At 43.6% G+C, this 12323-nt stretch overlaps 3 protein-coding genes across 3 annotated transcripts; 1 reads left to right on the top strand and 2 right to left on the bottom strand.

Moving 5' to 3' along the window:
• Nucleotides 1-8105: 8105 nt before the first annotated feature.
• Nucleotides 8106-9021, bottom strand: LOC122616236 (lectizyme). Its single transcript, XM_043791620.1, has one exon. It carries the CDS (start codon nt 8976-8978, stop codon nt 8157-8159), a length of 822 nt encoding a protein of 273 aa, XP_043647555.1. The 5' UTR covers nt 8979-9021; the 3' UTR covers nt 8106-8156.
• A 540-nt stretch (nt 9022-9561) lies between these two features.
• Nucleotides 9562-10628, bottom strand: LOC122616243 (trypsin delta). Its single transcript, XM_043791632.1, has one exon. The coding sequence runs from the start codon at nt 10441-10443 to the stop codon at nt 9631-9633; it is 813 nt and encodes a 270-aa protein (XP_043647567.1). The 5' UTR covers nt 10444-10628; the 3' UTR covers nt 9562-9630.
• Nucleotides 10629-10975: 347 nt separating this feature from the next.
• On the top strand, nt 10976-12176 carry LOC122620178 (ras-related protein Rab6). Its single transcript, XM_043797531.1, has one exon. It carries the CDS (start codon nt 11323-11325, stop codon nt 11947-11949), a length of 627 nt encoding a protein of 208 aa, XP_043653466.1. The 5' UTR covers nt 10976-11322; the 3' UTR covers nt 11950-12176.
• The last annotated feature ends 147 nt before the right edge of the window (nt 12177-12323 follow it).

Below are 12323 nucleotides of genomic sequence, written 5' to 3'. Positions count from 1 at the left end.
TTGTTAAATGAAAAGGCAGAAACGAGCAGAGATGGGGAAGAGGTGTCGCCGTTTGCGGCGCGGAACGAACAGCAAATGCTCTTGGAGGAGGGTCCTTCGGATGGCCATGTCCACTCAGTGGAGTGGTCGTGTTAGTTCCAGGTTCCTGGAAGCTGCGATGTCGTATGCTGGTGCTAAAGCAAAGACGGAATGTGAGCTATAGAGGTGCAAATAGAACTTTCTTTATAAAGCCTCTACTTTAAAAAGTAACGATAAATAATTATATTTGAGTCTTAAACTGCATTCTAATTGCTTATATTTTGTGAAGAATGGAGAGTATCTATACCCTGACACCGTTTTCTTCCTAGAACCCCAATGGAAAAACTTACATTAACTAACTTGCCCAGTACCATTAGTCATAAAATTAAATTGAACCCCTTTCGGTCAGTTGAATGAAGTAATAGTCGACTTGTTAATTAGGAATGCCCAGAATCGGGCTGTTACATGCAGGCCAAGCCCTCAGCCCGCAAGACAGATAACTAAACGTGGATCGGGTGAAAGTCAAGTCGAGTAAAGTCGTCGTTTGCGAGCTTCTCCTTCGCTGTAATGAAACTAGAACAAACGGCACGATTGTGGCAAATGGATAAGAGTGGAAAACCTGCAGAACTGGGAAAGGTTTTTGTGACGTCCAGCTAGCACCTTTCACAAAAGCCCAAACCATCAGCGAACCCACAGCGAAACTGCGCCAAACAATCAACTGAAAGTTCTTAATACCCCCAAGTACCCATTGGCAAATTGATGTCGCCCTGCTTTGATTCTATAGGTACTATTCTATGGGATTCTATTGGAGCTTAAATTATCGATTCGTGATGCAGCCAGAACAGCGTAATAAAATTGTCAACATGACAGGCCGCGATTAATATAGAGTTCATATTTATAATGCATAAATCATGCAGCGGATGGAACGTGCTCCGTTGCCTTGCATTACTTTTCCCACAACTTAAAGAAGCGACTCCTTGGGCGAATTCCGAATGCATTCTGCTAGAGATGAGCCTTTTCGGGATTCCTGTCAAATGTATATAACGTTTTGCTTCAATCCATTAAAATTGGGAACATTTTGGAATACTCCAGCATAAAATACCTAAAGAGCCCGTCTTAATTGTGTACCAGTTGCTTAAGTCATGGCAGGTATATCTATTGCGAAGTTCAGAAAAGTCCATAACTGCCGCGAAACATGATCATAATTCCATCACACGCGCATCTCTATAGGCCAAAGCCAACGACCGGACAGGGTTTGTGGCAAACTTGTTCTGACTTTTGTTACAATTGGCGATTCCTTTCTTTTTTATTCTGCTTTCTAGCGCTGTAAGACAATGCGCCATAAAACTGCAATGGAGTTGTGATCGCTGCTTCTCACTCCACCCATTTCCATTTCAGTTGCCATGCAAATTTCTGACTCGTGTTGTTTTTCCGTCTCGAATGTTTTCCTCTTTCCGGGCACATTTGTCAAGGTGTCTTGTAAACAAGGAACCCAAGCAGCACCAGAACCCAAGCAACCCAGAGAGCCCAAAAGAACCCAATAGAATCCAAAAGAATCGAAAAGAACCCCAAAAGAACCCAGAGCCAAGCACCGTTAGATCAGATGCAGACATAGTGCTTATATAACGCATTGCGCCAGCCAATTGTATTTTTTATTGGTTACCTCTTTAGGCCATAAATGGTAGTGACAAAAGTCGGAATTTATGGCCCGCTGACAGCTCTGATAAATAACCCAAGGCCCGAGCCCGACTTTGGCTTAGAGTGGCCTGTTGTTTGGATTTTGTATTTCAAGTGGCGGATGGATGGGGCGTGTTGCAGGTGGGGAAATCTCCTAAGAGAGCCATAAAATGTTTTATCTTCGACGCTGTTCTTGCAGCACGTCGCCGCGAGGAGCCCGAAGTTAATTAGCAGCGAATAAATGGCCTTTTAAATTCCTCCTTCCTTGGCAATTAATCTGGCAATGCGTTACACCAAATTTTTCGTCAGAAGCTAAGGAAGCACATGGGCATAGGTTTCATTAAAGAATAGCGCAAAGATCATAAAACAGCAATACATCTCCCTTTGAAGTTACATTGATACTTGTATCTATGGAACAAATGTATGGTAATACAGCCAGTTGTACATAAAATTCATTTATATGTGAACTGTGCAGTAAAATGTTGTGTTAAGGAACAATCTAAGAGACTAATTACGAAGCACATATTTTTCATTGTCCCCGTAACACATAACATAAGCCTCATATATGGACTACCCACACCCTTTTATAGGGGTAGCTATATCTAATTTCCATAAGTCTGTTTATTCTCCGTGTATTTCGCTGATGGTATTCGGATAGTGGCGACACAAAAGCAAGAGATTCTCCTCATATGGCCAGGCTAAGTTGGTTTGGTTTTCGCTGCCTCCTTTATACGTTCATACGTGCACTCTTTTTCAGCTGGTTGCCTCACCGTTGCAATATCAGATTACGTGCTGGCCAGCTTTTGTTGTTGGCCGGGTACTGGGGCCTCTCCTTAAGTGCCCAGTGCTATTCGGCATATCAGATGTTGCTAATGTGGCTGCGCTAACTGTGGGCCGGGCTCTAGCGCTCCACTTGAAAGGAGAGCTTAGATACCAGATACAAGATACGAGATACTTTTTTCGACCTTGAGATGGCGGTCGAGGCTCGCCTCCCGGCCCTGATAATCGAATTTGTGGCACACCACACTTTGGCCAGATTATCGAGATGACCGAAGGGCATTCAGGAAGTTCATTTGATACCTTGAAGATATCGAGTGACGTTGTAAGCTCATTAGCTCGAATAAATTAAAGATATTTCGGGTGTGATTATACAAAACGGTTCTTTACTTTTCATAAATAATTGCATTAGTGAATTAAATTAATGTATTTAAAGTTTCTTAGAAAGATTATTGAAATAATCTTCAGTTTCCTCGAAGTTGGGACTAGACAGTTAACACAGATAATGAAACCCATGAACTAAATGGTTTACTCAATATATAGGTCATAAATAAATCGCGTAACTGTAGTGTGTTCCGACTTCGAGTTAAAGGCAATATGTTATGGCCTAATGAAGTTTTTTTCCCGCCTTTGGGCCTAAACTTGTGGATTTCCTTCGTCTCCCTGAGTTCTTTTCCTAACATTTTCAATTGCAGGCAATTAGCAAATTCTCTTCGGGCTCGCTTTAATGGCCGTCTAACGTAAAATGTCGTCGTACACTGGAGTTTTATAGCTTCCGCTTTGCATTATCAAATATTATTGGTGTTGTTCTACCGCTTCTTGTAGCCAGCTTCATCTTCTTCTTCCTACCATCTACCTTCTTTGCGATTGCATGTCGTCACGTGAAGCTCTAAGAAGTGGCAAGAAGCAGCAGCAGAATCGGCGCAGCAGCTGGATGAAGAAAAAAACCCTTGGCTATCTAATGATGATCATTAGGAGCGGTACTGTAATCACACAGAAGCCAAACTCAAACTCCCAGCTGAACCTTGAGCCAGTCCCCCTTCCCCTGCGTGTTCTTCTTCTTCATCCGCGGGTGCTTCTTCTTGCTTTTTGTCAACATCAAACGGTAATTTCTTAAACAAAAAAGTAGGAACAACTGAGTAGCAAAAGATTACTCTGAACATTTTTACACAGGAAACAAAGAACGAGTTGAAAAAGCACGAGGGAGTTCTTGGAAATCAAAATTGTTCCCTAACCTAATGTTTTTTGAACGACTATTCTGTATTAATCCAAACGGTATATTTATTTTACAAAATATTACGTTTAAGTCACTAATCCAAATGATACGAACATTATATTTATTTCTTTAATTTTTTGTTGTAATATAATTCTTATGGATTATTATTTTCTTTTTCTTTCATTTTTGTTTCAATATAATTTCTATGGATTTTATTACTTTATATATACATATCTGACCTTAAAGTGATACCATGCTTACTTAATTCTAAGCTGTATTTGTCATTTATTTGCTGACCTCCCTTTTGTGCAGTGTAATTAAAGCCAATGCAACCTACATTCTCTCCCTTGATCTCCACACTCTCGGCCTCCTCCCTTCTGGTTTCCCCGGTTTTCCAGCTGCGAGTGCGTTTTTTGCGGCTGTGCGACTATTGTAACGGCTCTGATTTGTCTTAGGAAGTCGCCTAAGTTTTTGTCGGCGTTGCCTTGGGTTCATCTTCCCCCGACCGACCCCCTCTTTCGCACAGTGTGCCCTAGTGATGCGACTTTTTTCTCGTTTGCTTGCCGCTGCTGGCATCCTAACAGTTAAATGCTTAGTTTACATCATTAGCATGCCGTTTCCAGATATTTTCTTTTCTTTTGGCTAATAAATAAGCAATTTGGTAGCTGCTTCTTCTGCTGTCATCGACTATTTCTTTAATTGGTCTGCGCAAGCCGGTAAGCACTATTTAATTAGCATAGATGTGCAGGGAATTGGAATCAACTGATTAACATTATACAGTTGGAAAATGTATTACTGATTCAATTAAATAAAAAGTTAATAAAGTAGTAATATAAATACCCTTGTTATTTAATAAACCCAAAATTCTTTCGTATGTGATAAATAAAATATGAATTTCCATGTTTTCTTTAACGCTTTGATAAATCCACGAACAAGTGCAGAAATATTTAATAACTAAAACCACGGCCTTATTATGAGAGTCTTCCAAGAAATGAATTAAAATGTATTTGTTGTTTTACCGCAGTCATTACACCGAGATTAACACACAGGAATCATTGCAGGTTCGTTGCCTGAGTCTTTCGATTGTGTGTGATTTTGCTTTTGTCTCTGTGTCCGCAAGAACGAGTGCACTGAAGCATGGACTTTTGGCTCCGACTGCAGGTTTTTGTGTGAGTCTGCTATTATTTATTTATCTGGCCACCAAGTCGGTGGGTTCTATTAACCATGTAAACAATACCGTTAACACGACACGACGCGTTAAGAAAAAAAAGCTTTTGGCAGCGGGAGCGAAACAGATAAATGAAATGTGCCGCAAGAATTTGCCAAGTTTGTGGGCAAAGAAGGAAAACGGCGACTTGCCAACTGCATACTCGTATTCCCCCCCTTGGTAATGCATCAAAGAATTGAACAACAAGAACAGCTACGTAAAAAAAGCGTGAAAAAGAGGCGACAGGAAAATGGTTTGAGGAAAACACTTATTAAATTTTAGCATGCCCAAAGTGCGGAAAGACGCGGCAGGGAGGCGGGTAGGCAACCCGCAAAGAACCGCAACAACGACCCCAAGAACGAACTAAGAATTCCCAGTGATGCATTCCTGGAGTTTTCCGCAAGTTCACATACCTGTCTAGGTTGAGGTTTCCATATATCCACTATTACTGTGGGGCACAACAACAAAAAAGAACAGGATATAACTACACAGATTTGTTTGTTTGTTTATGCTTGCACTTCACCACTGCCACTCAAGGGTTCGATCATCCTTGACCACAAAAAGTGTCTTCTAGTCTTTGATTCTCCGAAGAAGAGTCTTTTAATGTTATTTTTTTTTTAATAATTTTGTACTACAGTATCCACCGTGCGATTAGTTTTCTCGTTCTGAACGCGTCGCGTGCTGTTTTCAAACTGAGACTCAGCAACAAGTTCGAGTTGCTTTTAAGAAAAGCATTCGGAAGAAAGTTGTCTGCATACTGAATTCTGTGTCTGTTTCTGTTCGAGCGCGCCAAAGATTCTCGTTCGAAAGCTAAAGCGAAAGAGAAACATTCTCGCAAGAGAAAGAGAGAATCTGCTAAGAGAGTCTTCTCCACCGAAGGGCGATTAATTGCTGGTTGTACTGTCGATAAGCATGAAATGTCGCTTGTCCGCAGTTTGTTGGCCAATTAAAAATTAGATTTCGTTTTAGATTTTGTCCACGAGATTGGCCAAAGTTCGCGGAACGATTGCAGAGATAAATGGCTGACGGGGTACTTTTTTTGAAAAATAAAAACCCCAAGTAGTTTATTAAAAAGGTTGAATGAACTAGAAAGTGAAGAGCTGCCTTCATTGATATCACTTATAATTGTCCGTGAAATGTGATGAAAGTAATGGTGTAACTTTTGTCGGGCTTCCAATTCGTTTTTAACTGTATGTGCACAAAATTATGCCTAGATGGTGCTACTTACATACTTTTTAACGATTCTAGTATACCCTTTTACTCTTCGAGTAACGTGTTTCATAAAACTAAATTAACTAAGCAAAAGCGTAATTTTCAATTTAAACATTTGCTTTTTTAATACATTTGTCATTTTATTTCAATCAACAATGCAATCTAGAGCCTGTTATTTATGGCCCACTCATATCTAACTCATTTCAATAATCCGTTCTTCCCTTTACCAATTATAAAACCATTCCCAGTCTCCCCGACCACGGAATCCAGACAAGAAAATATATAATAATAAATACGTGTGTGTATGTATACACAAAAGACCATAAAGCAACAGACATTCATTCCGATGCCAAATGCCGACGCCAATAAAGCCCCCAAGTAAACAATTCCAGGCATTACTCCATTACTCATAATGGCGCAGCCAAATGTCGCAGTCGCAGTCGCATCCTCATCCTCATCCTCTTCAGCGGCGAAACGTAGAAACCGATTGGGGGAGCAGGGATCTGGAGTCTGTGGTCTGGAGACGGAGGAGCACCCGCCCATGTTGTTCGCCAGGTTGCATAAATCTGTTCGATTCATAACACGAAGATTGCGAACGAAGCTCAGGGATCTGGACTTGCCTTGACTTTGCTCAGATGAATTTCTTTTGTTAAGGATGGAGATGCAATCGTGAAGGCAACATAAGTTGGTATTCACTTTATAAACTCTCTTTAAATTCATAATAAACTAATTATTTGATTAAGTAAGAATGACAGGTTTGTAATTGTATGTGCGGTCTGAATATGGATAGAAATGTCTTCCCAAATACTTAACTTGCATATGGTAACAGATTTTATTGACTCTCTATGAAAAGTTGCACTTCTGCATTTTAGATATTCGGGTGGACTCACTGTGGCATCTCTGGTTCCCGCATTGTGACTCCTTTATCAGCCTTGTCTTCATCGATCGCGTCGGAGATTTTGTCCGTCTGATTGGGTTGGGGGTCCGTCGGTGGGTCTGTTGTAGTGGACTCTTGTTCTGGGGCGTGTTCCCCTGGATCTGTGGAACTTTGGGTCTGTGGATCTCCCTGTCCGTTCCCGTTGAGTCGTCGCTTTGTCTTGACTCCATGGCCGGGCAGCTTTGCTGCGGCTCGGAGGCGTGTTTGGTTGGGGGAATAAAAACAGAATAATATAGAATGAAATATTTATCGCCATTAGAGCCTGATTAGCTGCGGGCGTGTTCTGGTCATCGTTCCGCGCTCTTGGCCGCCTTGGTGCTTTTGATGCTCATGATGCTCTTGGTTGCGAAGCTGTTTTGGAGGCACTTAATAAGCTTTTCTGGTGTGATTGTAATGGGAAATTGATATGTCCATTCAATTATGTGCTGGTCGTGTCAATAAACTGATTGCGATCGTGTCCAGCAACTTACTGACCAATTAGTTTCCCAATGAGACCTTTCCAATATGATTGATAAAAAGGGCGGTTAAAGAGGAGTGTCTGGGATGAAATGAAACCTGGAAGAACTGACACCAAAAATGAGACGGACTTAAAAGCAAAACTCATTCCCTGACCTTAGTTCCATAGGGAGAATAGTTCTTAAAATGGTTGTGCAGTAGAAAAATGGAAAGTTAATCCGGGTATTTCGTGGTAGAGATAAGATCTTGTTGACATTACTTTTTTTATTGGTTTGCCTGGGCAGAAGTTTCTTTGTTTATAAAAGATAAAGATTATTTATAATACTTAATATTAGCTGCTTCTTGGAAAGCTGTATCTATTTAATATTTTTCGAAATACAATTTTGCTATCTAACGCATTAATAATCTTATCTGACTTACTTTGTTGTAACCAATGTACATTGGTTACTATATTCTTTAAAAAGGGCGTTATTTATTAGATAAGATAATAAGAAAAAAAGAGAAAAAAATATGTAATTTTTAAAATTAAGAATAATATTTAATATGATTTCAAAGACTTTACAAGTTGCACTATTAAACTGCCTTTCATAACAAACAAGTGACACTGCAATCTCATAAGTATTTCTTTATTTCGATACTATTTACTACTTCGAAAATCATATCTTTTGGTTGGCTGCAATCCAGGTTGTGAACGAGGAGACCTGGACATACACAGACGGAGAGTTGGGCTGACCGCATGGAAGTTTTCCCCAGGACACGATGCCGATCAGGACATTTCCCTGGACCAGCGGACCACCGGAATCCGAGGTGCAGAAGCTGGTGCCGCCGGTGAGAGGACCTGTGCAAAGGTTCGTGGTGTGCACATCCTGACCCTTAGTGCCCAGAGCAGCTGCGCAGGAGTCGAGGCTTATGATGGGTATGTTCTTGGCCTCCTGGAGGGTCGTCGGATAGGATGGGCTGTTCGTTTTGCTGATGCTGCCCCAGCCGAAGAGGTCAGCTTTTCCGGTTGGCCTCACGCCGGACGACGGCAGCTTCACAGCAGACACGGCAGCGGTCCAAGTGAAGGCGGTGGGCGTGTAAATCAATCCGATGTCATAAGGCACAGTTCCCCCGGTATACAGATCATTGACCACATAGTGGGTGATTTGCCTCTTCTGGGTGGTGCTCGCTGTTCCAGCCACCGCAATGCTTCCTGCCACCAAGGTGCTGCCCAGTACTTGGTTCCTGTTGGCCAGGCAGTGAGCAGCCGTTACCAACCAGTTGGAATTAATAATGCTAGCTGCGCAATAGTGGGTTCCTCCGTACTGCATGGACACTATAAAAGGAGCACTATTGGCCGCCGCCGCTTTTCCTCCCACCACGCGTCCTTCGATTTGGGCAAAGGCTAATCCAGATCCTTGGCAAAGGCACACCGCCAGCAGGAGGGAAGTGGCCAGGGAGCGATGCCGCCACTTGGTTAGTTGTCCATTCGCAATCATGGTTTCCGCAAAACTGTTTATATTGGCAGTATCGAAGGCTTTTTAAATTATTTCGCGATACAGCCACGAAGATGATAAGAACTTTCAATTAGAGCCCTTGTCTTTCAGATAAGAACCTAATATAATTTAAGATTATACGCTTTTTTATATATATTTTGTTTCTTGCTGTGATAGAGTCTGTCAACAAGGGGATAGATGTAAATGGGTGAGAACTGCCATATCTCAAGTCTGTCACTCCGCATTTCCGAGGGGTTCCCCATTAGAAAAACAATAGAACGTAATATAGATATTATATATATAAAACCCTTGTAAAAAAGATTAGTACTGGTAAGAAATGTAAAGCTTTTGAAACTATAGGGCAAATATTTCATACTCTACTCACATATTTAATCAAATTTCGGCTGTTGTAGTGTTCGCGGTAAAATAAGAAATTGATTTTGGCAGCCCGAAAATATGTGAAGTATACATTTCTGTTCAATTGGTCCCTTTGCTCGATGTGTTCCTCTCTCTACGAGATAAGATAAACTTTAAAAACAGCTTGTTGTTTAAAATAGTCGCTACAATGCGAAGGAAAGTCCCACACTTAAGTGACCAGCCACTAGGGGCACAACTTTGATTGCTTTATTGAAAAAATAGCGGAAAACGCGGTTTTCTAGGGCGCCTGCTGGTTAGCCGATATCCAGGAAATAAACGACGAGACCTGCACGTAAACCGATGGTGAGTTGGCCTGGCCACAGGGTAACTTGCCCCAGGACACGATGCCGATGAGGACATTGCCCTGGACCAGTGGTCCTCCCGAATCCGAGGTACAAATGCTAACGCCGCCGGTCAGAGGACCAGTGCACAGATTGGTCGAGTGGACATCGCTGCCCTTGGTGCCCAGGGCGCTCTCGCAGGAGCTCAGCGAGATGATGGGCACATTGGTGGCCACCTGTAGGGTGGATGGATAGGAGGCGGTGTTCGTGGTGCTGGTGCTGCCCCATCCGTACAGATTGGCGGTGCCAGTGGGCACAACTCCCGAGGATGGAAGCGTTACTGGGGCCACGGCGGCGCTCCAAACGAAGGCGGTGGGCGTGTAGATCAAGCCGATGTCGTAGGGAACGGTTCCACCGGTGTACAAGTCATTGATCACGAAATACGTGATGCTCCGCGTCTGCGTGGTGCTCGCAGTTCCGGCCACCTCGATGCTTCCGGCCACCAGGGTGCTGCCCAGCACCTGGTTACTGTTGGTCAGGCAGTGGGCAGCGGTGACCAGCCAGTTGGCATTCAGGATGCTGGCCGCGCAGTAGTGGGTGCCTCCGTACTGCATGGACACCGCATAGGGAGCACTGTTTACCGCCGCGGTACCTCCGCCCACCACTCGACCTTCTGGTGCGCCGATAGCCACTCCGGATATTTGGGCAATGCCCAGTACCAGGAGGAGCACACTAGCCAGCGACTTTGTTTGCTGTCCGTTCGCTATCATAGTTTCCGCGGAACTGTTTACAGCGACCGTTATCACGGGCCGTTTAAATTAATTCGCCATTCCAAAATTTTCGCCAGCGCCAGCAGATAAGACTTTCAATTAAGAACCGTGTGTTCTCCAGATAACCACTTATTATAATTTGAGATTAAGCGACGCCCGAACGGTGACTCTTTGACAGAAGTACGTCAGGTTACAAGAGCGATAGCATGGGAAAATAACTACATTCGTTTATCTCAAGAATAGCAATTCACCTTAAGGAGCTTTCGGATTTGCACAAACAAATAATAATATTTGAAAATCACGTTTTAGTATTTCTTACTATTGGTATTCACTGTTTGGTATTAAAAAAATTTTTGCAAGTAGCTGGTACTACGTCGTTTATAAACCATTTTAAGTAATAAATTTGAAGTCCAAATTATTTTATAAGGTTTTAATAACGGTAGCAATCGATATTTGCAAATAAAACATCGATTTCGCAAATGTGCACTTATCGATTGCATCGTGCAGAAATCGATTTTTGTTGCCACTCTGGTCACACAGCAACTGACTCAGAAGTTGAAGAAGAAGCAGAGACCGTAATTTTTCCACGACTCAACCTAGCGATTTACCAAGCCACTCGAGCCGCAATTGGGCCTATAGCCAGCCGGAAGCATTTAGAGCGTGTTCAACAGAGTGCGGCAACTTGGAAGCGGTGCATCCCGAGAAATCGCAGTGCGAAAGAGCCCCGAAAACCGCTGGCCCAGCCCCATTATAAACAGAGAGGAGGGGTGGAGAGTGGAGAGTGCGCAGCCGAGGAGTGTGGAGATTGGAGAGAGCGGAGCGAGAAGAGAGGTCAGCAAACCCGTAATTAAGAAAAAGTAGACACGTACGTTGTGGAAGATGTCATCCGGAGATTTTGGTAACCCGCTGCGGAAGTTCAAGCTCGTCTTCCTGGGCGAGCAGAGTGTGGGCAAGACCTCGCTGATTACGCGCTTCATGTACGACAGCTTCGACAACACGTACCAGGCGACGATCGGAATTGATTTCCTATCGAAGACCATGTACCTGGAGGATCGGACCGTGCGCCTGCAGTTGTGGGATACGGCGGGCCAGGAGCGATTCCGCTCGCTGATACCCTCGTACATTCGCGACTCCACGGTGGCAGTGGTCGTGTACGACATCACCAACACCAACTCGTTCCACCAGACCTCCAAGTGGATCGATGACGTGCGCACGGAGCGGGGCAGCGACGTCATTATCATGCTGGTGGGCAACAAGACGGATCTCTCGGACAAGCGTCAGGTTTCCACCGAGGAGGGAGAGCGCAAGGCGAAGGAGCTTAACGTGATGTTCATCGAGACAAGCGCCAAGGCCGGCTACAATGTGAAGCAGTTGTTCCGAAGGGTGGCCGCGGCACTGCCCGGCATGGATTCCACGGAGAACAAGCCCTCCGAGGACATGCAGGAGGTGGTGCTGAAGGACTCACCCAACGAGACAAAGGATCCCGAGGGCGGCTGCGCCTGCTAGAACCGGTTGAGCTGACGATCCAACTATCCACTCCCCTTTCAACAGCAGGAGCAGGTGCAGGAGATCGGCCAGCAGCACTGGTGTACACAGGTGTCAGGTGTATGTACTGGCCGGATCTGCGGCGGATTCCTCAACATCTATACACACATACACACTTTATGTTTAAGTTTATTTATAAAGTAACAAATGATAGCAAAGGCAAATAGACTAAACAACAATTAACGAAATCGGCTAACTAATTACTGTTAATTGAGCAGTTCAGACGAGCTAATCCCGAGCGTAGGCGAATGCTAACTTATTGACACGAGATCAGGGATCAAGATCAGAGTAATATTTGCGAGTTAGCTACCAGGCAAGAATATAGTGTTGTGCAT

Source organism: Drosophila teissieri, chromosome 2L (genome assembly GCF_016746235.2).
Source record: "Drosophila teissieri strain GT53w chromosome 2L, Prin_Dtei_1.1, whole genome shotgun sequence".
In the NCBI taxonomy this organism is placed as follows: Eukaryota; Metazoa; Arthropoda; class Insecta; order Diptera; family Drosophilidae; genus Drosophila; species Drosophila teissieri.
This window is presented reverse-complemented; position numbering and strand designations above follow the sequence as displayed.

Bases quoted from the DNA above. Each gene is read 5' to 3' on its own strand.
- LOC122616236 (XM_043791620.1), bottom strand. From the start codon at position 8,978: ATGATTGCGAATGGACAACTAACCAAGTGGCGGCATCGCTCCCTGGCC.
- LOC122616243 (XM_043791632.1), bottom strand. From the start codon at position 10,443: ATGATAGCGAACGGACAGCAAACAAAGTCGCTGGCTAGTGTGCTCCTC.
- LOC122620178 (XM_043797531.1), top strand. From the start codon at position 11,323: ATGTCATCCGGAGATTTTGGTAACCCGCTGCGGAAGTTCAAGCTCGTC.